The sequence below is a fragment of the Canis lupus genome, chromosome 16, assembly GCF_048164855.1.
Source record: "Canis lupus baileyi chromosome 16, mCanLup2.hap1, whole genome shotgun sequence".
In the NCBI taxonomy this organism is placed as follows: Eukaryota; Metazoa; Chordata; class Mammalia; order Carnivora; family Canidae; genus Canis; species Canis lupus.
The window spans coordinates 58,211,524-58,238,785 of record NC_132853.1 but is presented as its reverse complement, the minus strand read 5'-3'; the positions used below and the strand labels follow the sequence as shown (position 1 = coordinate 58,238,785).

General features: G+C 58.2%; 1 protein-coding gene and 2 long non-coding RNA genes across 4 annotated transcripts; 2 read left to right on the top strand and 1 right to left on the bottom strand.

Annotated features, from left to right (window-relative positions):
• The first annotated feature begins 2,456 nt into the window (after window positions 1-2,456).
• On the top strand, window positions 2,457-5,679 carry SOCS3 (suppressor of cytokine signaling 3). Its single transcript, XM_072781799.1, has 2 exons — window positions 2,457-2,633; window positions 3,202-5,679. Exon 2 carries the CDS (start codon window positions 3,290-3,292, stop codon window positions 3,965-3,967), a length of 678 nt encoding a protein of 225 aa, XP_072637900.1. The 5' UTR covers window positions 2,457-2,633; window positions 3,202-3,289; the 3' UTR covers window positions 3,968-5,679.
• A 4,578-nt stretch (window positions 5,680-10,257) lies between these two features.
• LOC140607244 (uncharacterized) lies at window positions 10,258-18,798 on the bottom strand. 2 transcript variants are annotated; one of them, XR_012009360.1, is made up of 2 exons: window positions 18,563-18,798; window positions 10,258-13,619 (listed from the first exon to the last, which is right to left on the bottom strand). It is a non-coding gene; the product is annotated as an uncharacterized lncRNA (long non-coding RNA). The 2 variants fall into 2 exon arrangements; XR_012009359.1 differs by lacking the exon at window positions 18,563-18,798 and adding an exon at window positions 14,584-16,226.
• Window positions 16,325-18,412, top strand: LOC140607243 (uncharacterized). Its single transcript, XR_012009358.1, has 4 exons — window positions 16,325-16,708; window positions 16,876-17,057; window positions 17,326-17,374; window positions 18,072-18,412. It is a non-coding gene; the product is annotated as an uncharacterized lncRNA (long non-coding RNA).
• Window positions 18,799-27,262: the final 8,464 nt, after the last annotated feature.

Genomic DNA, 27,262 nt, shown 5'->3' with positions numbered 1-27,262 from the left:
CACCCCCTTTCTCCAGCCGCTCCTCACTGGGGGGGGGGGGGGGCTTGCCTCTCTCCTCGCCTGTCTCCCTGCAGGATTCACCCAGCACTTCTGTCTTCCCAGCACTTCGCTCCGTGCCTGGCAAAAGCAGGCGCTCAATGAAGGTTTGTGGACTGGATGAATGAACCTGACTTGTGTCAGAGCATTATAATTTACAAAGCACTTTCTCATCCATTAACCCGAGGGCTGTTCCCTGTGAGTCTTCCTTGTCCTTCAGAGGCTCAGCACAGAAGTGTACGGTCATGGTGCAGCCTCCTCGTGTCCTTTTCCTGGCCGAGGGAGAGAACCAACTCCTCATTCGAGAGGAGGAGGATCCATTTCATTAGCCCACAAGCATCTTGAGGGCAAAGATCTGGTCTTATTCATGGTGAGATTTCAACACCCAGCCTAATGCCTGGTACGCAGAGCCCAGTATTTGTGAAACGTGTTGAATAAATCCATTTCCCCCTCTGCGGAAGCAACTAGAAATGAAGACCTCCTCCTTACTACCGGCTCCTAGGAGAAGCTGAGGAAGAACGAGTCGGAATCACTCCCATTTCTAGCATGCTTGGATGTGCAGAAGCCCTTCGTGTTCTGTGACCTCAGCTCTCCCATGGGAAGAGGCTACTGTTATTATTTTACACATGGCAAACGGAATCCCAGAGAGGCCGGGTGTCCTGCCCAAATCTCACGTAGTCCCGGCATCCACGAGGGAGAGAGTTGACAGCACAATTAGGGGCCAAGGCAGTCAAGTGCCTGTCCACTTGCCATGCAGGCCTCCGTGGGCTGGACTCCCAGGATGCCTGCTGTCCGAGTCTCTCCCTTCCTTTCCGGCTCATTGTCTTCAATAGGGTGACATTTGGGAAGAGGGCATGCCCCAAATCCCACAGCCCCGGGGTCCCGAAGGGTGACGACTTAAGTGGAATTTAAACGGGTCCTGAGGTGTCTGCCCGTTTGGGGACAGATTGCAAAACTTCCGAACAACCTTCATAACAGCTGGTCCTGGTGAGCCCAAGGCGCTCACATCCAAGCCAGCGTGACCAAGAGCAAATCCAACATTCATCACACACACACACACACCTCCTCACCCCCCCAGGGCTGGGGGACAGACCAGACCCCCACCCTCGGAGGTGGGGGAGGCTGGACACGTTCTTGGTGGTGCAGGCCCATCTGGAAGTGGGCTGAACTCCTGCAAAGGGTTTCCTGGAACTCCTCCGCTGCTGGTCTTTAGTGCCCAGGTCTAATTCCAACCGCGATGAGAACGGTCCTGAGTCCCGCGGCAAGGTCCCCCCCCCACCCCGGCCCGCCCCCACTCCCACCACCCACCCGCGTTTCCATTCCGGGGCTTGGGGAGGAGCAGCTGGGAGCTCCGCTCGGGCTGCGAGACCCCGGGGCGCCCTCTAGCGGACGCGGGGCGCGGGGTGGGGCCCTCGCTCGCCCCGGGGGGGCCGGTCCCGCGGGGCGAGAGCACCTGGCCGGACCCGCCCCGCGCCCCGCGCCCCGCGCCCCGCGGAAGCCCGGACACGCAGAGGTGCGAGCGCGGGTCTTGGTCCGCTTCTGGCTTCCCGGGGCGCGGGGCGGCACTCGTGTCCGCGTCGGCGGAGAACCTGGCGGCGGGCCGAGGGGCTGGGGCCCGACCGCTGCCACGCAGGCTGCGTCCCCTGCAAGGCTGGGACGCCCGCTCCGCCGCGGGGACGCGACCAGGTCCCACCCGCCCCGGCTCCCGGCTCCCGGCTCCCGGCTCCCGGCTCCCGGCTCCCGGCTCCCAGGCCCGGCCCCCGTGTCGCCGCCCGGCTCCGGGGTGTCCCCGCTTCCCTCGCGGCCGCCCGGGCCTCCCGGGGCGGCGATCGGGGCCTCTGGCAGCCCGCGTGGGGGCGGCGGGGGGGTGTCCCCGCGAGGCCTGCGAAGAAGGGAAGGGGAGCCGGGAGCCTCTCCCGCCCGGCCTCCTGGAACTGCCCGCGCGCTCCCGGAGCGGGGCCCCCGCCTCTGCCAGAAAGCGGCCTTCTTAGAAGGGAGGGGGAAAGTGTGAATGAGAAGTTGGGGGCGGAGCGCGGGGGGAGGGGCCGCTGCCAGGAACGCGCCGCCGGGGCTGGCGCCGCGCCCGCCGGCCGCCGGGGCCGCCTCGCGCCGCGCTTTGTCTGCGCGCGCGTCCCCGCCGGTGCCGGCCCCGCTCGCGGCCCGCCCTCGGCCGCCCGCGGCCCCTCCTTCGCCCTCCGCGCAGCCTTTCATTGCTGCGAGTAGTGACTAAACATTACAAGAAGGCCGGCCGCGCAGTTCCAGGAATCGGGGGGGCGGGGCGCGGCGGCCGCGTATATACCCGCGCGCGCGGCCTCGGCGGCGGCTCCGACTCCGCTCCCGCCGCCCCCGCCGCCGCCGCCGCCGCCGCCGCCGCCGCCGCTCCGGCCCAGCTCCCGCCCAGCTCCCGCCGCGGCCCCTCGCCTCGTCCCCGCCGGCCGGCCCGGGGACGCGCAGGGGGCAGGGCGGGCGCCCCGGCGAAGCCCGAGGGACGCGCGCGCGAGGCCCTTTGTGGACTTCCCGGCCGCCAACATCTGGGCGCAGCCTCGGGGACCGTAGGAGGCGCAGCCCCGGGGCCGGAGACTCCGTGTCGGGACCAGGTAGGACGGACGGGAGGGGCGCGGCGCGGGGCGCGGGGCGCGGGGCGCGGGGGGCGGCTCGCTCGTCCCGGGAGCTTTTCCCGGTTTCCCCTCCCCTTCCCGGGTCATTCCCGGCAGGGAGGGGACGAGGTAGGGGCCAGAGCGGATGGAAGCCGGAGATCCCAGGTTCCCGGAAGACCCAGGGCTGGGCCCTCGGGCTCCTCGGGTCCCCTCCCCGCTCCCCCCACCCCCATGCCTCGGGCTTCTCGCGCCGTCCCCGCCGCCCGGGGCCCCCGGACTGAGCGGCGCCCCGAGCGCCCCGGGGGTCCCCCTGCCGCTCCCCACCGCGGCCACGCGCCCGGAGACCCAAGTCCCGCGCCCGAGTTTCCCACTCGGTGTCCCCCCGGCGCGCGCTGGGGAGGGGGCTGCGTGGGGCCGCCCGGCGGGGGGCGGGGGCGGGGTGCCCGGGTGGGAAGGAGGGCGCGCGCGGGGCGCGGGGGCGGGGGTGCCCCGGCCGCTCGGCGGGGGCCGGGCCGGGCGCGCTGGAGGGCTCCGGGCACTCACGCGGCGCGCCCCTTCCTCCCCGCAGCCCCCCGGGATGCGGTAGCGGCCGCTGTGCGGAGGCCGCCGAGCAGCTGCAGCCGCCGCCGCGCAGACCCACGCTGGCTCCGTGCGCCATGGTCACCCACAGCAAGTTTCCCGCCGCCGGGATGAGCCGCCCCCTGGACACCAGCCTGCGCCTCAAGACCTTCAGCTCCAAGAGCGAGTACCAGCTGGTGGTGAACGCAGTGCGCAAGCTGCAGGAGAGCGGCTTCTACTGGAGCGCCGTGACGGGCGGCGAGGCGAACCTGCTGCTCAGCGCCGAGCCCGCGGGCACCTTCCTCATCCGCGACAGCTCGGACCAGCGCCACTTCTTCACGCTCAGCGTCAAGACCCAGTCGGGGACCAAGAACCTGCGCATCCAGTGCGAGGGGGGCAGCTTCTCGCTGCAGAGCGACCCCCGGAGCACGCAGCCCGTGCCCCGCTTCGACTGCGTGCTCAAGCTGGTGCATCACTACATGCCGCCCCCCGGCGCGCCCTCCTTCCCCGCTCCACCGACTGAACCCTCCTCCGAGGTGTCGGAGCAGCCGCCTTCCCAGCCGCTCCCCGGGAATCCCCCCAGGAGAGCCTACTACATCTACTCCGGGGGCGAGAAGATCCCTCTGGTGTTGAGCCGGCCCCTCTCCTCCAACGTGGCCACGCTCCAGCATCTCTGTCGGAAGACGGTCAATGGCCACCTGGACTCCTACGAGAAAGTCACCCAGCTGCCTGGGCCCATTCGGGAATTCCTGGACCAGTACGATGCCCCGCTTTAAAGAGCAAAGGGCAGGGGTCGGGGCGAGGAGCCTGGGTCCCCTCTCCTCCGTGGCACATGGCACAAAGCACAAGAATCCAGCCGGGAGAGTCCTGCAGCTCTGGGTGAGCCAGGGGGGTGGACAGACCCCTCCCGTCGGCCCTCCCCCCCTGCAGAATGGGGCAGGCGGGTCCTGGAATGTGTTGGAGGGAAGGGGGAGTGCCACCTGAGCGCCCCGCCCCCCACTCCAGCTTCTCCGGAGGAGCCTGCTGGCCCGGTGGAGACGGCGACAACAGCAGTGGATTCTCTCCTCTTGGCTTCCTCAACTCCCCCTGCATTTCCAAACCGGGGGGGGGGGGGGAGGGGGGGACACTGCAGGAGTGTTGAACTAGTGAGAACTGCTGGGGAGTCTTCAAACTTTCCAACGGAACTTGTTTGCTCTTTGATTTGGTTTAAGAGGTTGCTTTAATCCCGAGCAGGTCTCTGGCCTGGAAAAAGGTGCAGGCAACGGTCCCCCGGGGGGGGGGGGGGGGGGCTCAGGGCTGCTGGCTGGTCAGGGCAATGGCCACTCCCACTGTCCCTCCCAGGTGAGGAGGGCGGCTGCATGCTCCTCCCCTGGCTCTGGGAGAGGGGCTAAGGGCAGTAGGTGACCTGAAGGGGGCTCTTCTGTCCCCCTCTCTGGGACAGCCACCAGAAACCCAGGTCCCAGAGTCCCATCCCGTGCCTGGCAGCCCAGGGCCCTTCCCCCGTTTTAAGGGGGAAGTGGCATTTGGAGGGGGAAGGACGGGCTGGTCAGTTCTTGTCCCCATCCCTGCCCTACCTTCTGGGCACCTGGGTGGCGGTGGGGTGGAGAGGATGGAGGAGATGAGCCATCTTTGACCCCAGATCCTGGACGGAGAAGTTGAGGGATTCTCCTTTATGCCTCCTGACTGTCTGGCTAGGAGATTTGCCTTAAATGCTCCCTGTCCCATGGATAGGGACTGGCACACAAGAAGCCACACACTCAGCCAATCCAGGCAGAGGCCAAGGGCTCCTCGGAGGGCAGGCTGCCGGCCACCCCGCGCAGGGGAGGTGTGGGCGGAGGTGGAGGGCCCGCATGCTCCCCTTCCAGCCTGAGCACTGGAGGAATGCGAGCCCCTCGGTGTTGGCCAGTCACAGGTGCCTCACGGTGGCAGAGCAGGGCCACCGGGTCCCACGGCCCTCCTCACCTGGGGGGTGGGGGGTGGGGGGCGGGGGAAGGGCACAGGCAGGAAGTCATTGAGGGCCTGGGGCCCCTGCCACCCCAGCTGCTCCCGCTCTGCAATAGCACTGATCAGTGAAAAGTTAACAGGAATGTAGCAGCGATGGAATTACCTGGAACTGTTCTTTTTGGGGAAAACAAAACAAACACAAAAGTTTTCTGCATCAGGTATTGGGCTGGATGGGGCAGCTGTGTGTTGGGGTGTTTGTTTTTTTTTTTTTCCTGTTACTTCGTTTTTGTTTTGTTTTTTTGTTTTTTTTTGTTCTGTTTTGTTTTAATAATGTTTACAATCTGCCTCAATCACTCTGTCTTTTATAAAGATTCCACCTCCAGTCCTCTCCCCTCCCCCACCCAGGCCTTCGAGGCTGTTAGGAAATGCTTGAAGAACTCAACAAAATACCAATCCAAGTCAAACTTTGCACATATTTATATTTATATTCAAAAAAGAAACATTTCAGTAATTTATAATAAAGAGCACTATTTTTTAATGAAAAGCGACTGGAGCCTTTCCCCCCACCCCCGCCCCTTCCCTGCCTTCTTGCTTTCTCTTTCACCCGCACCCACGCCGCGTCCGAGGGGAGGGAGGAAGGGGGGGTGCCGCGGGGGTGCAGGCTCTGCCCCCTTGCCGTCCGGGGCGCTCCTCGCCGTGGAATCGAGCTCGTTTTCACCACGTCACTGACAAGCTAAGGCAGCCACCTAGACTGTACCGAGAGGGGTAATTCCTGCTAGTCTGATTCAGATCTGACCAGAATATGCAAAGCAAGTTCGAAGGAAGCGCTTCAAAGGGTTTGCAGGGAGTAAGCTGAGCTGTGGTCAAAGCTTTTAGACTCCAGGCTATTAGAGGCGCTCCTTGGCTAGGAGGTGTTCCGAGAAAGCCCAGACTCCGGGGTCCTGGCGGTGACCCGTGACCTCAGCACAGCCGGGTTCATGGGAGGTGGGGGGAGGGGTGGTCCCCACAGGCACTGCCTCCCAACACCTCCAACTTCCCTCCTTCCCTGGGAGACCCAGCCTGAGCCGTGGACAGCCCCGTGCCTCGCAAGGACAGCACCCATCTATTTGCCTAATTTTAGTCACTCCCACTCCCTGGGCACTTAGAGGCTATCTGGGTTAACCTTCCCCCCCCCACCCCACGAGGCAGGCAGGTGTTATCGCCTCCGTATTCTGAGATATGACTTCGCTCCATGGGAGCTGGGGGCTTACACTGGTCGCTCCTGATGCCTAGAACTGTGCTCAGTAAATATTTGTCGCCTGAGGGGGCAGCCACTCCAGTTCATGGAGGTTAAGCAACCTGCCCAAGGACACACCACTTGGGAATGTGGGAAAGACACAGAACTGGAACTTGGGAGCATTGGATTTCCAAACCTGTGACCTCTGCCTCCTGAAGCACTAGGTATGGGCCCAGGGCTGCCCCCCACCCCTGCCCCGTACATACCCCTGCAAGGCCATGAGGTGACTACCCCCCTCTGGGGTTTCAGCATTAGGGTTGTGTTAAAAACACATGCTTCCTCCTCCCCCCGCCAAGCCCCAGTCCTGATAGCTGGAGAGAGGAGTATGGTCCCCAAGTCAGGGCCCCCTAAGCCTCAGATGCCTGAAACACACGCCAGACGCCTCTTCCTGGCCCCAGGGGGCCCACATAAGCTGCTCCAGGAATCAGTGCCCAAAAGGCAACTAACAGTAAATAAAGTGATTTTTTTTCTTTCCCATATCCTAGACTTTGGGGGGAAATCATGTAAACTGGCAAGAATCAGGCTAGGGATGACTACTGAGTGGACAGAGCATGTAGGAACCACTACAGAGAGACCACTGCTTCTGGAACTGGGGATGCAGACCCAGGGAAGGTCACTTTCCCAGAGCACAGGGTCAGGTGAGGGGACCCAGTGGGACCTGGGAAGCTCCTGGCAGGCTCTTCCCTGCCCAAGGTTCTGCCAGTCAGCCCCCTTCTGCCTTCAGAAGAGAGCTGTAGAGCTGATGGAAGGACTGGCTCGATGGAACCTTGGAACAAAGTCCCCGTCCTCTGCCCAGAAGGCGGCTGTTCAGCCAGAGTGTCCAGCCGTTCACAGGGCACTAACCTACCCAGCTTGATCTTCTCTGACCCAGGAGGAAGCTGTCCTCCTGCCCCCGCTGGATGGTTAAACACAGAGGCAGGAAGACCCCTGACTCCTTTCCCTTGACGCCACCCTCCCCCATCCTTCTTCCTTTACTTTTATCTGTCTCTCCGTTTTCAGACCACAAACTAGACCAACCTTCTACTTTGGCAGACGAGGAAACGGAGTCCCAGAGAAGGAAAGCAATTAGTTTAAATTCACACAGCAAACTAGTGGCAACATCAGGCAAGAATCTCTCCCTCTGATGGGTCTGCTCCTGAGCGCTCCTTCCTGTTTTCCCCTCTCATCCTACCCTCCGGTTGCTGAAATCTTTTTGTACGTCTCCATCCTTTTGGGGGACAGAATGCCCCCCTCCCAAGGACGTAAGGGGGCTCTCTGTCCTGGTTCCCAGATGAACCAAGAAGCTTGAGCAGACACTCATGCCTCAGTGGAGTTAAGAAGAGCAGAGCTGGGGGTCCCTGGCCAACAGAGAGGGGGAGAGGTTGCTGCTTCCAGGCCCTGTGCCCCCTTCTGCTGCTCCTGGCGTGTAAGAATCCACCCCCAAGAGGCCCTATGCTCTCTCGGGTGGTGCTGTTTTTGGGCAGGCCTCCGGATGAGCTGGAGCCAGGAATGGGAAATCTAAGGCCTGCTCTGGGGGAGGGAGGGAAGGAGGCCACAGACAGGGGAGCTGGGGATGGAAAATTAGCCTGTACGTTGGGTCCTGGTCTAGGGACCGAGGAAGGAGGTTCGGGAGGGGGCACCGCCAGGGTGCCAGGCAGAGACAGCGGGCGTGGGGGGAGCCACAGAGGGCGTCCGAGCAGCGGCGGGGGCCACGGTGCGCGGGGGCGGCCCGGGGAGACCCAGGCCGAGGGTGCGAGGAGCCGGGCCCGGGACGCACCTTCCCGCGCCGCGTCCCGCCCCCTCCCGTGCGGGCGGGCGCGTCGCTCCCAGGCCGGCCTCTGCCAGGAAGAGTCACTTCCCGGACGCCGCGGGAGCCCTGGCGGAGCTATGCGAAGAATGTCCGCGCTGAGCCCGGCGGGTGGCACCTCCCGGGCCCGCGCCCGCGCCGCCGCCGCCGCCGCCGCCGCCGCCCCAGCGGAGTGCGCACGCGCAGGCAGGCCCCGCCCCCGCCCCGCCCCCGCCCCGCCCCCGCCCCGCCCCCGCCCCGCGGAGAGCGGTCGCCGTGACAACGGGATTACGGGCGCGGAGCGCTGTTTATTCTCAGCGGAGTGCCAGGAAATTCGACGGGGAGGCTGCCAGGCGCACCTCCCTGGGGTGGGGGGCGGGAGGGGGAGGAGACAGGGTGGACCCGCGCGCCCCGGGCTCCTGGCGGGGGTGGGGGGGAGGCGGCCCTCCGTCACCGGGGGTCACTGACCCTCCGAGAGGAGCTGCTCAGAAAGCACCGACTCTTTCCCGGCCAGCAGTGAATCAAGTTTTCTCCTCCCAGGGGAGCCAGATCTCCCTCCAGGCTGGCGAGCCCTGCCCCCCACCCCCCGCCTTCCGGAGCACACCTTCTCTGTCCGGGGATCCGGACCTTGGAGCCCCAGAGCCCCCAGCCCCTCAGTCGCGCTTTGACTCGCTCAGCAAATAGCTACTGAACACATCCAACGTGTCAGGGGATTCAGTGTAGCACAAGACAAGGCCCGGATTGTCCTGCTCCCCTGAGATTTAGGGGGGGAGTGACCGACCATGAACTAGTAAATATATAAACACAATAAGTACAGACTGCTCTTAGGGCCCCAAGGATGCATCTTCAAGTCACATTTCCAGTACATTGCGTGCATCGCACATCCAGGATCCTGTCCCGACCCTCAGGTAGGGTGACCAGCTTGTCCCGCTTTGCCTGGCACTGTCCCAGTTCAGTCCTGGAAGTCCGGCAAGCCAGGCTAGTTGATCGCCCTACCCTACCCTCAGGTCAGAACACATCCATTTCAGAGATGGAGACACTGAGGCCCAAAATACCCTTCCTTCTTCCAGGGTCCTGCGGCCAGTTGGGGGGAGGGGAGGGAGCTGGCCGTCCTCCAGCTAAGAATCCAGGGCTCCTTCAGCTAAATACACTTCACACACACAACCTCCTCAAGCCCCCCAAAGCACCGAAGCACCTGCGGCCAGCCCCCCAGGGAGCAGATGAAATTGCCGGCTCCCAGACTCCAACCCAGGCTCCTTCTGAATCAGAAGCCCTGAGGATAGTCCGGGAATCTGCATACTCAACAGCACTCCAGGTGACTCTCAGACCACTCCGTGCTGATGCTGCCTTCGGGGAAGACAAGCCTGAATCCTCCTCTCTTCCAGGGACAGGGAATTTCCTTCTTGAACCTTGACTAAGCCGCCGATCTGGGAAATCAGCAGGGAGGGAAAGTCTGCGAGCCGGGCAAGTGGCAAGCGCAGGCAAGCGCAGCCCTTCCCTCTCCCGGGCTCCAGCCCCTGGGCCCTGGGCTTGAGAACAGCGGGCCCCCACAGGGGAGGAGTACGGTGCTCCTTCCCCTCCACCGCCCCCCCAACCAGTGCTGAGCCCTCCCAGCTGTGCTGTGCTGGGAACAGGCCAGGCATTTGTGAAATCCTTGGGTGAGCCTGACCCACTGTCATGAGGACTGCCTGTGGAAGCTGGTGCAGGGAGGGGGATGGGGGGCTGTTCCCAGAAGCGGGGAGAACTCTGGACTTCCCACTCCTGAGTGCTCTGCATTGCAGCATGGCCTTAAGCAACAGCAGTGGTCTGGAAGGCTGCATTGCAGAGAACCAGAGGCCCCAGGCTCTCTTCTGAAAAGAAGCTAGGGCTCTGAATGCTAAAACCGCGCGCTCTCCTGGTTACAGGTCACTGCTGCCATTCATAGCAAGGATCTTAGAGAAAGGCTGAATCGGGGCTAGACTTACCAAAAAAAAAAAAAAAAAAAAAAAAAAAAATATATATATATATATATATATATATATATACACACACACACACACACGTATATATATAGAAAAGAAAAAATAAAACAACCAGAATGCTTGTTCATTATGTACATTATACAAGAAAATGTATTGCCTTTCATTTCCTTCCCCTCAAATCTCCAGTCTTCCTTTACATACAGAAAACATTATGTAGTATCTATAACGCACAAGGTGTTGAAGGTAAAGAGGCGAAATATAAAATGTGGTCCAGGGATGTCTGGGTGGCTCAGCGGTTTAGCGTCTGCCTTTGGCCCAGGGCGTGATCCTGGAGTCCCGGGATCGAGTCCCACATCGGGCTCCCTGCATGGAGCCTGCTTATCCTTCTGCCTGTCTCTGCCTCTCTCTCTCTCTCTCTCTCTCTCTCTCTCTCTTTCATGAATAAACAAATAAAATCTTTAAAAATAATAATAAAAATAAAACCTGGTCTTTCAGGAGGCCGCTGTGCTGCACAACTGCAGGGGGCGCTGTTCGCAATATGATCTTTGTGGATGGTTGTGTGATGGGGGCTGCAGTGTCTGTGCGTTTTAGGGTACGTTAGCAGCATCTGACCCCTGCCTTAACAACGTTCCAGGGCGATCCCAATGCAGGTGGGAACCCCGTTCTGGGCACTGTGACCAATGCTGGAGATCACTGTCAACCAGGAGGCATTCAGACTTCAAGAGGCTTACAGTCCGAAACGGGAACCAGACATGAAAACCAAGAAGTATCCTAAAAAGGAATGAGTATAAAAATAAAATGTTATACGGCATACAGCTGGGGGGCCCCCAGGAGGAAATGACCTACAGTGGTTTCCCAGAAGAGGTGACACTCGTGAGCTCAGGCAAAACAGCAGGTGTTCCCTCCGCTGGCAGGCGGCTTGTGGGATGTGTGGGACACAGGGGCATTCTACTGATCTGAAAGAGGGAAATGGCCCGGAAAAGGGAAAAAAACTTTTGGGAACTTCAAGAAGTGTGGTATGTCCCCATCGGGCATATCCATACCAGACTCATCTTCTAAAAATACTGCTTTCGTTACGTCACACACAAGGCCCACCCTGCAGGATCCACATCAGTTCCTTTAGCATTTTCTTCTCAGCTGGGTTCTAACTCCTCAGGCTCTCCCCTGAGTGGAAACCTAGCCTGGTCAGCACCCACCCCCTGCACCCCACGCTGGTAGATCTGCTTCCTTCCATGAGGATGCTTTCCCCATCTGCCCTGCACTTCACCCCCTTGCGCACCTGTGAGCCTGTGTGGCGTCCTGTTGGGATTATCCAGCCCAATTGCCCACCCACCTGCCCTGCCCCTCTCTTCCAGGCGGCCTCCTTTCCCGCCTCCTCCCTGAAGCTCTCCTGGACTCCTGCAGTCCTGGAGACCTCTCTTCCCTCAGAAGGCATCCTCTGAGTTTATCACTTGGTCACATGGTGTTACGGTTTCTTGATTTCTTCCAAACTGAACTGTGAACTCTTTGAAGGAAGAAACTCACTCTTATTCCTTCTTTCTGTGATTATTTATCAAATGCCTACTCTGTACCAGGCACTGTATCTTCTGCTCTTTTATGTTCTTTACAAAACCCAGCAGATTATGGTGGCACCCCGCGGCCATCACCAGGACTAGACCCGTAGCTGTACAAAAGCAGAATTGCCTTTAAATAATTGGGTTTCAGAGGTCGTTAAAATATTAAGTCATCCACAACTTTTTAGTTTGGGACACCAGCAGACATCTTTAATTTTTAGTACCTTATGTTTGTATAAATAGCGTTTCTGTTTTTCTCAAGATGCATCCTGTTACGCGGTGCCATCCCATGCTCCCTATATGCCTACGATGCAAGTGAGGTGGGTAAAATGCAATAGACTGCATTTTCCAGTGAACAAATTAAGGTGTAGAGGGGATTTACACCTGCCCCAAAGCACGCAGATAATCAGCAGTGGAAGCCGACTTAGAACACTCATCACCTGACGAAAGTCTCGTACCTTCCCCACTACTGCTAACGTCTGCATATGAGAGTCCCCACTACCTAGCGGGGGCTAGAAAGGCTCCTCAGGCAGTTGGGTCCACACCGGTCATTCACCAGAGGCCAGCTCAGCCCTGTGAGACAGTCCCAGGGCCGTCATTCCACCTGTGGAGAGCTTGGGCGGTTGTAGGGAATGCCAGCTTCATCCCACCTCTCTGCAGGAGGGAGACTCAGATGTTCAGAGCTGTCCTCCCAAAGGACATAGAATTCCTAAGGAAATTCCAGTTAGACCTCTGGCCAACCCAAGGTAAGAGATTTTGCTTGAAGCCTCGGAGAACCCCAATACCACCCTAAACTCTCTTTCTGGAAGCTGGGGGACAAATGAGATGACCTCTATGTAACTTTTCTGTTACAGGATCCTATGAAGAGGAGGCTGGATGGGGAGGAGCCTGCTCTGAGAGGGAGGCAGGCTGGCTTCCAGGAGTAGTCCTCCAGCGATCCACTGCCTTTTTCAGTATCCCTTGAAGGTTGGCTCCTGGTGAAAGTAGGCAAGGGGATCTGGCAGGGAGGCCATCTAGAAGATATTCAGAGACCAACTGGCCAACCAGCATTGCCCAGTGATGGGGGGGAGGCAGTCCCTGGCTGTGGACTACTGTCCTACACACTGGGGCTTCCCCACTGGCCTCCTCGGGCCATCACTCCAGGGTTTGGCTGACAAGTCAGCAAGGACCCTGACCAGGCTACGGCCAGAGCCCTGGAGTGGAGGGGAGGAGCCCAGGAGAGTAGCGGGGCCCGCCCCGCAGGCACACTGCCAGGCCTCTCCAGTCGAAGAGAAGGAGCTGCGAAGGTCAGCCAAGGGGCCCAGCTGCAGCAAGAGACCTTGTGCCCACACCAGGCTGAGCACTGAGCCGGTCAGTCTTGAGCACAGGAGGGGAGGGGCCTCAACTCAGGCAGAGTCTACAGGCCCTGGGGTCACGGGGCTGGGCTCTGTGGCTGGTAAGAGAGACATCTGGAGAGGAGCCGATGAAAAGGGTCAGATACCCAGTAGAGGCTGCAGACCCCCAAGAGACAGGCGAGGAAGTGGTCACAGATGACGGGAGGACTTCCCGGACGCGTGCAGGGTGGACACGTTGCTCACGCACATGCTGCTCAGCACATTCTGGCTCTGTCTGTGAATGCAGCACACAGTACCATCCCCCGGGCCGTGCACTGTGCACTATCCTTCCATAGGCTGATGTGTGACGGTGAGTCACCCCAGTCTAGGTCCCTCCACCAGTACAGCTAACTAGGCAGCGACCAACCAGGACTCGGGGTGGAGGTGATGGCAGGGGTCTGAGCTCTCCTCGGGGAGGAAAACGCTGGCCTGGCCCAGGATCAAAAGGTGTTCTCAGCCTGGAAGGCAGGATTCAGACAACTGAACCAGGGCCCCTCCTTGCTGGACACAGACAAGGACTGTATGAGACTGGTGTTGGCCTTGGTCTCCCCCTGGCCTGTGGAGGAAGAAGAAGACAGGTTCACCATCCCACAGGGCGCTCCTTCGCCCCAACCCTGGGGAAGGAGCGCCCCCCTCCCCAGCGTGTTTTATTCAGTCCGCACCTTCATGGCTGCACTTCCAGTGTGCCAAACTCTATTCTAAGCACTTGAAACATATGAATTTACTTAATTCTCCAACAACTCCATGACTTAGGTCCTATCATCGTCCCCAGTTTTTCAATAGGGAGAGTTGGCGAACAGGATGTACTGTGACTCGCCCCAGAATCACACTGCTAACCAGGAACAGAGCAGGGGTCCAAACCCAGGCAGTGACCCAGGCAGGCTGCCGTGACCCTGCCCATGGCCAGCACCTGCTAACCCCACCGGTTACTGGCTTGGGAGCCATCCCGCCACTGCTCCCCCCTCCCTCCGCGGCACCCGACTGGCAGAGGGCAGAGCGCCGGCTGTGGGGCAGGAAAGCTGGCTGTGTGTCCCAGATCACTGCTTCCTGGCAAACGACCTTGGGCGGGCACCTAACGGCCTTGCCTTGGTTCCTAATCTCTATGTGAGGGATCTCAACAAAACCTGCTTCCTGCATTATAAGGGTGATACAAGACCAGGTCCCATGATGATGATGATGATGATGATTAGCAGGGGCTCCCTGGGACCAGCAAGATCTGAACACTTCCCATTCACCCAACATTCAGCCTTCCACGCTCCTGCTCTGTTCCTGCTCGGAGGAAGATGGCAAGGCTGTGCCACTGGTTCCACTGTATCCTGTCCCCCGAGAGAGGAAGACCCTGAGGGAGCACTTCCCGTCTCCTCCTTGGTGTTTTCCAGTTTTTGCTCTGTGTGCCTGCTACATTTCCTTCTTGTTTTCCTCAACTGCCCTCAGTGTGACATTTGGTGGCTGTACAAGTTTCCTGGGGCTGCCCTAACAAGGGACCACAAACGGGGAGGGTTAAAACAACAGAGATGGACCTTCTCACAGCTCTGGAGGCCAGGAGTCCAAAGTCGAGGTGTCGGTGGGGCTGCAATCCCTCTGAAGCCTTGGGGGGCGGGGGGTTCCTTCCTTGCTCTTCTCAGCTTGGTGGCTGCCAGCAGTCCTTGGCAATCCTTGGTGGATAGATGCGTCACTCGCATCTCTGCTTCTGTCTTCACACAGCCTTTTTCTCTGTGTCTGTGTCCAAATCTCCTCTTCTTATAAGGACACCAGTTATTGGATTAGGGCCCAAACTAATCCACTATGACCTCATCTTAACTAATTATATCTGCAAAGACCCTATTTCCAAATTAGGTCAGATGCACACGTGCCACGTGGACATGAATTCTGGGGACACTATTCAACCCAGGACTGCTGGTTGGGTCTGTAGGATCTCAGATAAAGAACATCTTTTTTTCTTTCTTTGCATCTTTGAGGAAGAGCCAGAGAAATGTGTCCTTCTTTGCTCTTGGGCAGAGAGACAAGTGGAATGTCCCTTTATGCTCTGTTAAGGACACCTTGAGCAAAGGATGGGCTGAAAAGGCACCCAGGGATGAAGCCCAGCTGTTGGCCTAGCCAAGGGCTGCATGGCCAAGGGCGATGTCTCTCTGGGAGGGAGCATACGGCTGTAGCCTGCCTGGCATGGCTTGGTCCTCCACAGACGTTGCCTCATTTAGCTGCAGGGATGCCTCCTGCATTTCTCTGGTGAGGAGCTCAGTGTAAGCAACCTCAGATGACCCCTCGCACAAGGAAGAGCATCCTCCAGAAAGCTTATGCCGAGCTTCCATGGGAGAGAGAGAGAGAGAGAGAGGTAGAGCCACCGGGCCAGGCATGGGAAATCTGGCCAGTGCCACAGTTCCTTGGCAATGTTACCTAGGGAAAAGTCCAGGGGATGCCCAACAGCCAGCTCTTTGCAAAGCCCTGGGTGTCTGGAAGTGAGGTGGACACGGGCACACAGCAGCCTCCATCCCTCAGATGTTCCCATTGAATCCAAACAATCAGGCCGCGGAGAGCCAGGGATGTGATGCTAAAGGGCCTTCATCTGCCTCTTCACCATTGTCAGAGAGGAGACGGGATGGGGAAGGCCTCCAAGTGATCTTTGAGAGCTGAAGGCCGAGTTCTCAGGTCCCCTGGAGCCCTCCTCAACCGGGGCCTGCAGCTCCTTCTCTCTGCCCACTCCACCCTCACCTGCCGCTGGGGACTCTGGGCAGACCCCAGGCTCTGGGCGGCAATCTGGGGTACCCAGGTCTGACTTCTAGGGAAGGGAGAGAGGGAGGATGCTAAGAAAGCATGAGGTTGCGCTCTACCTGAACCACAGGAAGGGGCCGCCCTGCCCCAGCAGACCCGCAGCTGCTCTTCCAGGGACAGGAAGTCAGCTGAGTACCGAGCAGGCGAGGGGGAGGGGCTCAGGCACCTGGGCTGTCCCCAGGCCATCTGCTCTTCCGGCTGCTCCGCTGGTTCCCATACTCAGGGGGCCAGATGGAGGGGCGATTAGGAGCCTAATTTCTCATCCCGGTCCAGTTTGCCTCCTCACAGCTGGGAGACCTGGGTAGGTCTCTAAACCTGCTTCCCATCTCCCCCGGGTTGTGATGGTTCAGCAAGCGAACACCCACATTGCCTAGGACACAGCGAGTGCTCTGTCAACACTGGCGGCTCTGATGCTGCTGAAAAGGGGCTGAGCCCCTGGACAGATCTCTCTTTCTTTCTTCCTCTTTCTTTCTTTTAAAGATGTTATTTATTTATTTGAAGAGAGTGAGCAAGAGAGAGACCACAAGCCAGAGGGAGGAGCAGGCTCCTCGCTGAGCTGGGAGCTCGATGCGGGGCTCAATCCCAGGACCCCAGGATCCTGACCTGAGCCCAAGACCAACACTTAATGGACTGAGCCACCCAGGCGGCCCCAGGCTTGATTTCTTACAATAATCTGGCATTGAAGTAGTGGCCTGCCCCACCGAGGGGAGAAAGGGTGACTCTCTATGTAGCCCCACCTGGTCTACTGATTCTCCCTGGGAAAACAGCGACACTCTGCCTCCACTTCTCACACTGGGAGCTCTCCCTACACCAGGGCCCCTCTCCGGCTGGCCTGCCCAACCACACGACAATCAGGCTTTTGGCCAGGCAGTTACAGTAAGTCAGGCCCGCCCTTCCTTACATGGGGTACCACTGTGCCTGGGGCCAGAGCCTCGCTTCCCAAGGAGGAGGGGAAGGGGGATAGAGAGGCCCTTCCTTGCCAGGTGCACTGGGCCGGCTTAACCCCACCCCCAGACCATGCTGATCATCCCAGTGATTTCCAGGGGCCGCCTTGTCCTGGCAACCACCAGGCCCAAGCTGCAAAGGGCAGCTGAAGCAGCAACTGATGCTCAGAAGGAGAGGCTGACTCACTCCAGCCAGGCTGCACCCTCCGTGAATATTTTTGGACCTTAGCCTGGGATTCCCGCAGGTTCTGACAACAAGTTGGACCATCCTCTTGTATGAGGTGGGTTCCAAGGTAACCCTGAGGGGAAGGGAAGACAGGGAAGGGTTAAGGTTAGGGCAAGGGTGTTGATGCTCTGGCAGGTGGGGTGGGATGAGGGGGAGGGGTGGGGGAAGGGGTGCAAACACAGGACAGTGACATGGGAAGGCCTAAGGGATCCCAGGCCTGCCTGGGGAGGAAGGGGGCGGGGAGGAAGAGAGGACCCCATTTATAGAGCACAGGGCACATTACATAATGATTCTATTTTAATCATGACCACCCTGTATGGTAGATACGACTTATCACCGGTTACTAGACGAGGAAACTGAGCCCAGGAGCCGGTGAGTGGAGGCTGGGGGAGGAGTGGAGGCTGGGGGAGCAGGAAGGGGGGCCAGGCAGAGAGCCTCCCCAGGTCCCCCTGGCCCCAGGACTGCAGCTGACCGCAACCCCCCACTGCATGTCACCCGGCGGGTGGGAGCAGCGCGCACACCCCGGGGCGGAGGGGGAGGGGCGGAGAGGGTCCCTGGAGGCCCGCCTGCCGCCCCTCCCCCTGCGCGCGTGTGAACCCCGCCCCCCAGGCCCGTGCCCATGGCAACCGCTCCCCGGGGCAACGTGTACCGGGGAGGGACCGCGGCCCGCATTCCTCCGCCCTTCCATCAGCGGCCCCCGACGGGCTTCCCCGGGGCTGAGGTCAGCGCCCCCCGCCCCCCCCCCCCGCTCCCCGCCCCGCGCCCCATCCCGGATCCCGGCCTGCGCCCCTCCCCGGGTCCCCGCGGGTCCCGAGCCCGGCGGCCCCCTGCGCCCTCCAGCCGCGGCCGGGGGGCCTCCGGGCCGAGCCCTATTTCGGGCGCTGGCGCTGCGGCCGGGGCAGCCCTGCCCGGAAGGGCGGCTATTCTGGGCCGGGCCCGCCGAGCAGCTGCGGCCCTAGGGCTTCCCGGCAGGGTGCGCGCCCGGGACAGAGGGCACGCTAGGGCAGGGCTCCCCTCCCTCCCCACCTTCCTCCCAGGCCGCGCCCACCTCCCTCCCCTTTTTGGCCAGACCCAGGTCCTTCCCTACACCCCGGAGAGGCCATCTCGGGTGCCAGGTCACCGCCAGAGTGTCCGCAGCCTGTGGCCACAGCGCACCCCCTTCCAGGGCCCCTGCAGGTGCTGCCACCGGGCCTCTCCACCTCTCCACCTCTCCGTGGGGATGGTCTTCCTAGGACCCTGCACGTGTCGGCTCGGCCTCTGTCCTCATGTCCAATGTCCCATTGGCCTGCCCTTCTTGACTGTAAGCCCCCACCCATGTGTCCTTATGGTTCAATGTCGGATAGATCCCCAGGGTCCAGTACAGGATGGATCCCCCCAAACGGTTATTAAATGCAAATTGTTAAACTGTCACATTTGGTGTCACGTTTAGGACACCAAACTCCAGTCCCTTGGGGTCCTTTTACACTCTGTTCAGCAAACCTTTTTGATGATCATAGGTTCCAGCTGCCCCCTGGGCCCCCCCACTCCCCACGAGAGGGAGTGACCACTTCCATGGGTGACCTTAGCTTGGTGGTCGAAGCCTCAGGCATCTGCACGTGTGTCCTGTGTCCCTTTGGGCTCACTCTGACCTTAGGACCAATTGCTGGACTCCCTCGGGCCACATTCTTCCATCTGTGAACCAGGATAAGAATCTTTGTGGTCTATTCCACGTCATGGTCATAAGGAAACAGAATACAGGCAACGCCATCAGAATGCGAGCCCCTGCTAATCTAACCCAATCCCTCTCTCCGGAGCAAAAAGTTTCCCAAAGAGAGTGTGGGAGGAGGCTCAGGGAAGGGAAGAGGAGGAAGCTGACCTTTGTCCATGCTCCCGCTCCACTAGGTGTTCTAAATCCTCCATGTCATTCAGCCTGGTGCTTCTCAAACTTGAATGTCCGCACCAACCACTTGGATCTTGTTAAAATGCAGACTCTGGTCGTCAGGCCTCTGGTGGGGACTGAGGTGCTGACTTTCTGACCAGCCCCAGGTGGTCTGCCCAGGGCACCAGGAGCAGGAGGGAGAGTCCTCGACAGCCCACCTGCTGTTCAGAGGACAAAGTTGCCAAATGGGGAGATTAAGTGGCTTGCTTAACTGGGTGAGGCCAGTGCCCACGGAATGTCCCCCTCCCCTTGAGCCTCAGCTGCCGGGGTGCTGGGGTCCTCCAGACTCCAGCCTTGGCCCCAGGCCCCTCACCCCACCCCACAACTCACACCCCTCACCTCCCTTTCTTTTTCCTTCACATGATTGCACTAATACTTGTGAGTTGTAAAACAAACTAAATGCATACTTATCCTCGACGAAAATACAAAATAAGTTATATATGAATAAAGAATGAGACATGTCCCCATACCCAACACTGCTCAGCTCACCCCCTCAGGAAAAGAAATACAGCCTACAGGGTACTACTGATTCTTTCACTGATGCCATATAGTTTTGTTTACACCTTGGGTTAGCCATGGTTAACCAAACCGAGGATATAGGTAAAAGGTCAGGCAAGAAGCCACCAAACCAGGGATGGCAATCTGGCGAAAGAGAGAGAGTGAGTGAGAGAGAGAGAAGAAAGTGTGGTTCAAACGTGGGCCCAGGAAAAGGCAGGAAACCACGTTCTCCCCAGAGAGCTTCACTTCCATCTCGCAGGGCAAGCTGGAACAGGTGAGGGGAAGCCCGGTCCGCCACCACCCTGGCTCACGAATAACGAATAACGAACAGCCACCCAGGGCTCTGACTCACTTGTCAATAGGTAGTTTACTTCCTGACAGAGAGGCCAGAGCCTTCACACTCACGTGTAAATGGAAGGGTAATCAATTGGCGATTAATTAAAAGTGGAAGCTACTGGGACAGCAGAATTGCTCTATCAGAAGGGAGCGGCGAAGGCGGGAGGTTTCAGAGGTGCATCTGGATGGAGGCCAGAGCTCTAGCTCCAGCTCCAGAAATGGGTTTCTGGTTTCCTGAATAGTGTCTGCCGGGGCTTAGGGGGCCTGCAGTCCGGGGGAGCTGGGGCGGGAAGGCCCAGGGACCTGGCACTTGAGGTCAGGAGCTACTCAGGGGGCTAACACCCTGTCCTGCCTTGTGGTACTCCTTTCCTACTTCTCGCAGCTGCTCACCAGCCCCGCCGGGTGCCCCAAGTCTATTCCTCATTTCTGGGGCTGAAATGAGACTGACAAGTTAGTTTCCTTTAAACATGGACACTTTCTCAGACTTGGGTAATTGGGGAAAAACCACAGGCCTCCTTTCTGAGAGGGAAGGACCTGGGCCCACACGGGGTGTTGGGGAGGGGTGAGCGCAGGGGGGGGGTGTAACTGGGAAATCTCACCACTCTCACTTCTGCTTTGCGGGACCCCTCTCACCTCATAACTTCCCCTGAAGTGCCCTCTGGCCATTTGCATGTGTCTCATTGAAATTCCGGAGAGGAGCACCACCCTGGCCCCCAGGGGGTAGTGGGAGCATCACTGGGGAACCGAAGGGTGGGGACAAGTGGCCGTGGGATGGCGGAGACTGCCCCAAACCTTCCCCTGGCTGATTCACCCTTATTCAATAGATGGGCCATTTTCCTAGAATGTTGCAACAGGGTTATTAGGGTTTTTCCAGAGATTTCCACTCTCTCAATGACCCCACCCTGAGCCCCTCAAGTGGAACCCAAGATGACTCCCATGACAGGGGCTGGGCATTTGCCCCCTGACCTTGATGTCTCCTCTGTTTCATGCTTTCTCAAGGCTCAGAGCTCCGTCTTCTGAGAAGGACTCATTGTGCATCCAGCGACGCACACAGCATGCTCTTGGGCGTGTTTTTCTTTCTTAATACATATTTATTTAATGGATGGGATGACTGGAAATTGCTTACCCCTGATGAAGAAACAGGAAGGCAATAGAGTTTTAAAACCCTTAAAAAAAAAAAAATCCACCCTGATGAGCTTTACCCCCTTCATCTTCATGTCCCTTGGCTTTCTGTCACAAACACTTCCATTCTAAACCCTAAACTCTTCATCCTGAGAGTCGTCCAAGTGCTTTGTGGGGGAGACCGAGTCTCATTCCCCTTTCTTTAAATCATGGGGTAAAAGCTCCATTGATTTTGTGATTTTGGATTCAGTGGCCTCTCTCAGCATCATTAATTAGTCTTGGGCTGGGTTCAGGGACCATGTTGGCCGTGGGCATGGCCATGGTCTTTAGTCCAGTGAATAGGCTAATGTTTGAACTCCAGGCTCACAGTTCACACAGGGTGATTCCCTGTGGGCTTATAATAGCTAAGGAAAGACACTCGGGGAATTGTCAGGTGCGTACCCTAGATTTAGGGGATATTTTTTCAAAAAGTTCAGGGAATTCTGGCCAAAAAGCTATAGGTTCTAAGAGTGAAAATGGGTCCAGGAAAAATGATAAACGGGCAAGGAGGCAGGAATCAGGATTCAGACAATCCAGTCTCAAAGGTCTCAGAGAAAGGTTAGTGGGTAGGCACAGGGAATAAAGCACTGGGAGTCCTGGAGGGAGCTGAGGTCATATTTCACAAGGAGCAAGGAAGGAGGGAAGGAGGGAGGGGTCTCAACCAGAAGTGGCTGCAGCCAGCACTAAGAGGAAAAGACTCCCATTGTGTCAAAGAGGAAAGAGAACGGACTGCCTTTCTTGAGCATCTACTGGGTACTGGTCCACCCCCAAAGCCCCAGAGAGCAGGGGCTGTTGCGCTCTTCCTACAAGAGAGCAACTCAAGGTGATCAGAGCCTTGTCCCTTCTCCAAAAGGCTCCCCGGGCCACAAAGACCACTCTCAGCTTTCCTTGCTTCTCCATCACACTCAGAAAGAAAGTGGGACAGGGCAAGGTTGAGGGGAACTGAAATCCCACAGGGGAGGAGACGGTTAGAATGGGCTAGAGGCTCTTAATCAACTTGAGTGTCCGCCCAGGGCTGCCGTCCTGGGACAGGAGGGAGTTTGGACCGCAGGCTGGGGGAGCGGTGCCTTTTCCCGTCATCCCCAAGATTGGGAGAGAGGCAGGAAGATGGGCAAACCAAGCCCCTGTGGAGCAGGTACCAGACTTGGGGAAAAGGGAAACCAGTGAATAGGATGGTAATCGCCAGCTAAACTCTGGAATGAGCCATTAAATTAATCTATTCATGCCCTTCCTCACCAAGCACTTACAGAATGTCCCTAAGGGCAAAGGACTGTGTTAGGTCCTGGGGGTGAATTCTTAAATTGGAGTGGACTGTTCCCCAAAGGCCTTATCAGCTGTAAGCAGGAGACGATAGTGTGTAATTATTGCAACGGGGAAATGCTTTCACCAGAGACTTACAGATAAAACACTATGGGGACTCAGGGTGCCTGGGTGGCTCAGTTAAGTGTGTGTCCTCGGCTCAGGTCATGGTCTAAGGGTCCTGGGACTGAGTCCCACATCAGGCTCCCTGCTCAGCGGGGAATCTGCTTCTCCCTCCCCCCCTGCCCCTCCCCTGCTTGTGCTCTCTCTCTCTGAAATAAATAAATAAAATCTTTAAAAAAGAAAAAAGAGAAAAGAAAAGGCAGACCGTGATATCTGAACTCATTTCATGGAAGGAGCCAGACATGGTCACAATAGGTATGCCTATGCCAGTGTTTATAAAGGTTAAAAAAAATTAGAATCCACTCACATGGAATTCGTTGAACAGGAAATGCCCTTATTACAAAATACTACACGGCTAATAAAAATTGCTCGTGTAGCTGTAATCTGTTCATATGTGAAGATATTCACAAAATATTAGTGAACACAGATCACAAAAGACAAGGTAGGTCTGATTGCGCTTTTTCTGAGTCTTTTATTTTTATTTAAAGATTTTACCCATTTATTCATAGAGACAGAGGGAGAGAGGCAGAGACACAGGCAGAGGGAGAAGCAGGCATCAGACAGAGAGCCTGATGTGGGACTCGATCCAGGGTCTCCAGGATCATGCCCAGGGCTGCAGGCGGCGCTAAACCGCTGAGCCACCGGGGCTGCCCTTTCTGAGTCTTTTAACATATGTATTTCTAGATGTTTTTTAGAAACTTGTCAAAATACATACTAAAGTGTTCGAAGTGCTTACTTATCTCTGCAGACAGGGGTTTAGAATGCCCTAAAATTCTTTCTCATTTATCTCTATTTGGGAATTTTAATAAAATGGATATTATCCTTTTTCAAGGATTAAAAAAAAAAACTATCAATTTACTATTAGCAACTCACGCCAGAGTGAGTCCTTCCTTTGGTAGGACCATCGGAGCATAGAGATGTTATGGAAATAGAACGTCTTTATCCCATTACAACACTTGACTTTCTGTGATAACGTTATAGAAGACACAGAGAAAGTAGCCTAAAAAGAACAGTACAGTCGTAGCAGGTAAGAGTTCCTCAAAACAAACCCAAAAGCAATTGATTAATGAACACCGTCCATGTGGAGGTAAGTCTCTAGAGATGCACCACAAGGCTCTGGCCCAGACCAAGACCCGTTTGACATTTTCATCAATGGCTTGAGTCACGCCCATGAAGGCATATGATCAGCTTTTCAGATAAAACAAAACTGGGGGGCAACCCAACCTGTCTGGATGCAAACGATGCGAGGCTGGAACGGTAGGTGGAAAGACGGAGGATCAGTGCGTAGAGTCCTGAATGGAGGCCCCAGGGCCCCAGAACTGGGGAGCCTGGGAGGAGAGAGCTGGAGGCAGAGGTTGACCGCACACGAGTTCATGCTCGGGGGCCACAGGACACCAGAAAGCCACCACACCCCTGGTCCCCGTTGGGATGGAGTGGTCTCCAGTCCTGTGTGGCCCCGCCGTGGGAACTGTTTGAAGGGCGATGTAATGAGGGGGTCAGGGGGAGTCCGGAAAGGTCTGAGGACTCGCGTTCCTGACAGAAGCCGGGAGAAGAAAGCATGAGGAGTCTCACCAGGCCGTTGATGGTCACGGGGACATGACTCCCTCTGGAAAGAACAAGGGAAGTTTCCAGGAGGCTGCTTTCAACTCAATACAATGAAAGGGGGAAATGCCAGATCCTAGGAGCTCCGGGTCTCCCAGGAGCCCACACCGTGGTCCACGCAGGACAGGGAGGGAGGGTGAGCCTCCATGGCACAGGTGCGGTGGCCGCTGCTGGGGAACCGGGACCAGACGACCCCAGGATGCCCTTCCAGCTCTCTGGCAGCCCCTCCTCCGGAGCTGGATTTGCTCCCAGGAAGTGGAAAATGACCCAGACAGACGGGGCCCTTGAGTAGGGGTGACCCTGGGGGAAGCCAGCACTGGCTGACTGGCCATTGGAGGGATGACAGCAGCCTGGGGACAACACGGGGCGGGGGGGTCAAGGGAAGGAGGGCAAGAGGGAATAGAAAGCAGATAAGAGAGGGGGAGAGAGAGAGAGAAAGAGAGAGAGAGAGAAGCACCAGAGAGGGAAAGAGGGGTACAAATGGGAAATGAGCTGCACCAGGCAGCCTGGGGAGGAACCCACTGGGGGTGGGGTGAGAGGGGGCAGGATTTGCTGCAGAGGGCTGGTGCTGTGCCCAGAGTGCCCCCCTGTCCTGCCCACACTGGGGTCCATCTGCGAATCATGCCTGAGCGCCTCAACGTGTCAGGGGCTGCAGGTGCGAGAGACTTCAGGAAATGAGGAACCGTAACCCCCCCGCCAGCTTCCCACATTCACCCTGGAGCTGGGGAGACACAGCACGGATACGTGACCAATGAAGGACAATGCACAGCCCGTCCCAAGGTGGGAGAGGGCAGGGCAGACTGTGGAGTCAGGGCCGCCCGAGCTCAAATCCAGACTTGGTGTGCTGTGCATCCTCAGGCACGTTCCTAAGCCTCTCTGGGCCTCCGTTTCTCTCTCTGCCATGACGATGAACGGGACAATGGATGCATAAGCGCGGGGTGCCCTCCCCGTGATAACCCTGAGCACGCCTTCACTTGGAAACAAGCAACCTCAGCCCTAAGTGCGAAGAAGCGCCGGAGAGGCTGGGGAGTCCTGGGGGGCTGACTCCGTCGGGCCCCGGTCAACGTGTGTTCACCGGGGAGCTGGGTTCGAACCCACCAGTGAGAGAGTAGATAATGTTCCCGGCACCGATCTCCAAAGGCAAGAGGGAATTGCCGGGGAGCTGGAGCTGAGCGGGCTGGGGCGGCCTGGGCCCCGGGAATGGGGAGGGGGCGCCCGGACATCTGTGCAGGGGGCAGCGGTGGGCCGGGCCTTGCAGCAGCTGCTGCCTTTGCACACGGCGGGGAATTCTGAAGGAGAGTCCGATCGTGTCCAGATCGTGAACACACCCGCGAGTGGCCGCAACTGGCGGCTGCGGGCACAGCTGTCAGGGCACCTCGGCCAGGCTCCAGGGGTTAGGGAGGGGGGCAGGGCCCACCCCAGCCCACCCCAGCCCGGTGCTGCAGCCCCGCATCCTCCAGGGCAGCCCTCCTGGGAATTATCACTGTGGGGTGCCAGTCCCCCCTCTTTGGGGGCCGTCTCTGGCCGGGGACCTCGGTTGCATCCCGGCCTCCAGGAGGGAGGGTGCACAGCCACCCCGTGAGTCACTGTGCCCACTTCCTGCCACATAGAACCCTCGGCTGAGTCACCGGCCCCCCAAAGGGAAAGGCTGGCCACAAGGCCGGAAAGCTGGAGCCCCACGGTGGCAGGAGTGGGGGTGCTGGCGCTGCGGGGCCATGGGGCGAGGTGCGTCCTCAGAACTGAGAGTCCTCCCGGCGGCAGCAGCCCGACACCAGCGGGACTGGCTCTTTGCTGATATTTTCCCCCCATACCCTTCAAAACAAAACAAAACAAGAAACCTCAACATTTTATTTTATTTTTATTTATTTTTTTTTAATTTTTATTTATTTATGATAGTCACACAGAGAGAGAGAGAGAGAGGCAGAGACATAGGCAGAGGGAGAAACGGGCTCCATGCACCGGGAGCCCGACGTGGGATTCGATCCCGGGTCTCCAGGATCGCGCCCTGGGCCAAAGGCAGGCGCTAAACCGCTGCGCCACCCAGGGATCCCGAAACCTCAACATTTAAAAAAAAATTATTTATTTATTTATTTGAGAGAGAGAGAGCGCTCAAGCAGGGGGAGCCGGAGAGGGAGGAGAAGCAGAGGCTGAGCAGGGAGCCCCACGCGGGACTCGATCCCAGGACCCCGGGATCACGACCTGAGCAGAAGGCAGACGCTTCATCGACTGAGTCACCCAGGCCACCCTCCCTCTCCAAAACTTTTTATTTATTTATTTTTTTAAAAAAATTTTTATTTATTTATGATAGTCACACAGAGAGAGAGAGAGAGGCAGAGACACAGGCAGAGGGAGAAGCAGGCTCCATGCACCGGGAGCCTGACGTGGGATTCGATCCCGGGTCTCCAGGATCGCGCCCTGGGCCAAAGGCAGGCGCTAAACCGCTGCGCCACCCAGGGTTCCCCAAAACTTTTTATTTTGAAATCATTTTGGGCTGACAGAAAAGTTACAAAAGTACTGCAAACAACGTCCCATACCCTTCGCCCAGACACCCCCCAAAGGCGACCCGGTAGCAGCGTGTTACTGTTTCTCTCTCTGCCTGGCTCCCGGCCGCTTCCTGGGCCACTTGAGGGTGAGTTTGCAGACGTGATGTCTCTTTCCCCCAGAAACGCTGCAGGATGTGCGTCCCCCCAAAACGAGGGCTTTCCTTAGAGAGCTGCTGCTCTCTCACCCACCTCAGGAAAGGCCTTCACGTCCTCGGGTGATGGCCCAGCCCGGGTGCTCCAGGCCTGTGTGTAGGGCCAGCCTGGGGCGAGGAGGGGAGGGCCAGGGGCCGGCACCCCAAGGCTTCCTTCCCACCGGCCTTGGGGTGCTGAAGGACCACTCGGCATCTGTGAGATCTGGGACAGTCAAATATTCCCTGGGGCATGAACCTCTAACCAACGGGAATATGGGAACCTGCATGTGACTTCCCCCTTCCTCCAGGCGTCGATGCTCAGATCCACCACAGTCTCTCAGAGGACGTCCCGGGACACATCACACACATGGGGACGGGTGGTCACACAGGGTCCTGCACTCGGGACAGGAGCCCCGTGCCTGGGGTCTCATGCTCTGAGGTCACTTTGAAAATCTTAATCGCTTTGTCTTTCAGTTTGGGTCTTCTAAGTGGAATCCAATGGGACAGTAGGGCTGGCACAGGGGGTCGGAGCCCCCATCCTATGTGGTCCTGTCCCCTCAACCCCACCACTTCCGGGGGTGGGTTCTGGTTACTACTCCCCCAGCAAGCCCAGCCACAGGACCCCCCCACCCCTACTGCTCCCATGCTG

Bases quoted from the DNA above. Each gene is read 5' to 3' on its own strand.
- SOCS3 (XM_072781799.1), top strand. From the start codon at position 3,290: ATGGTCACCCACAGCAAGTTTCCCGCCGCCGGGATGAGCCGCCCCCTG.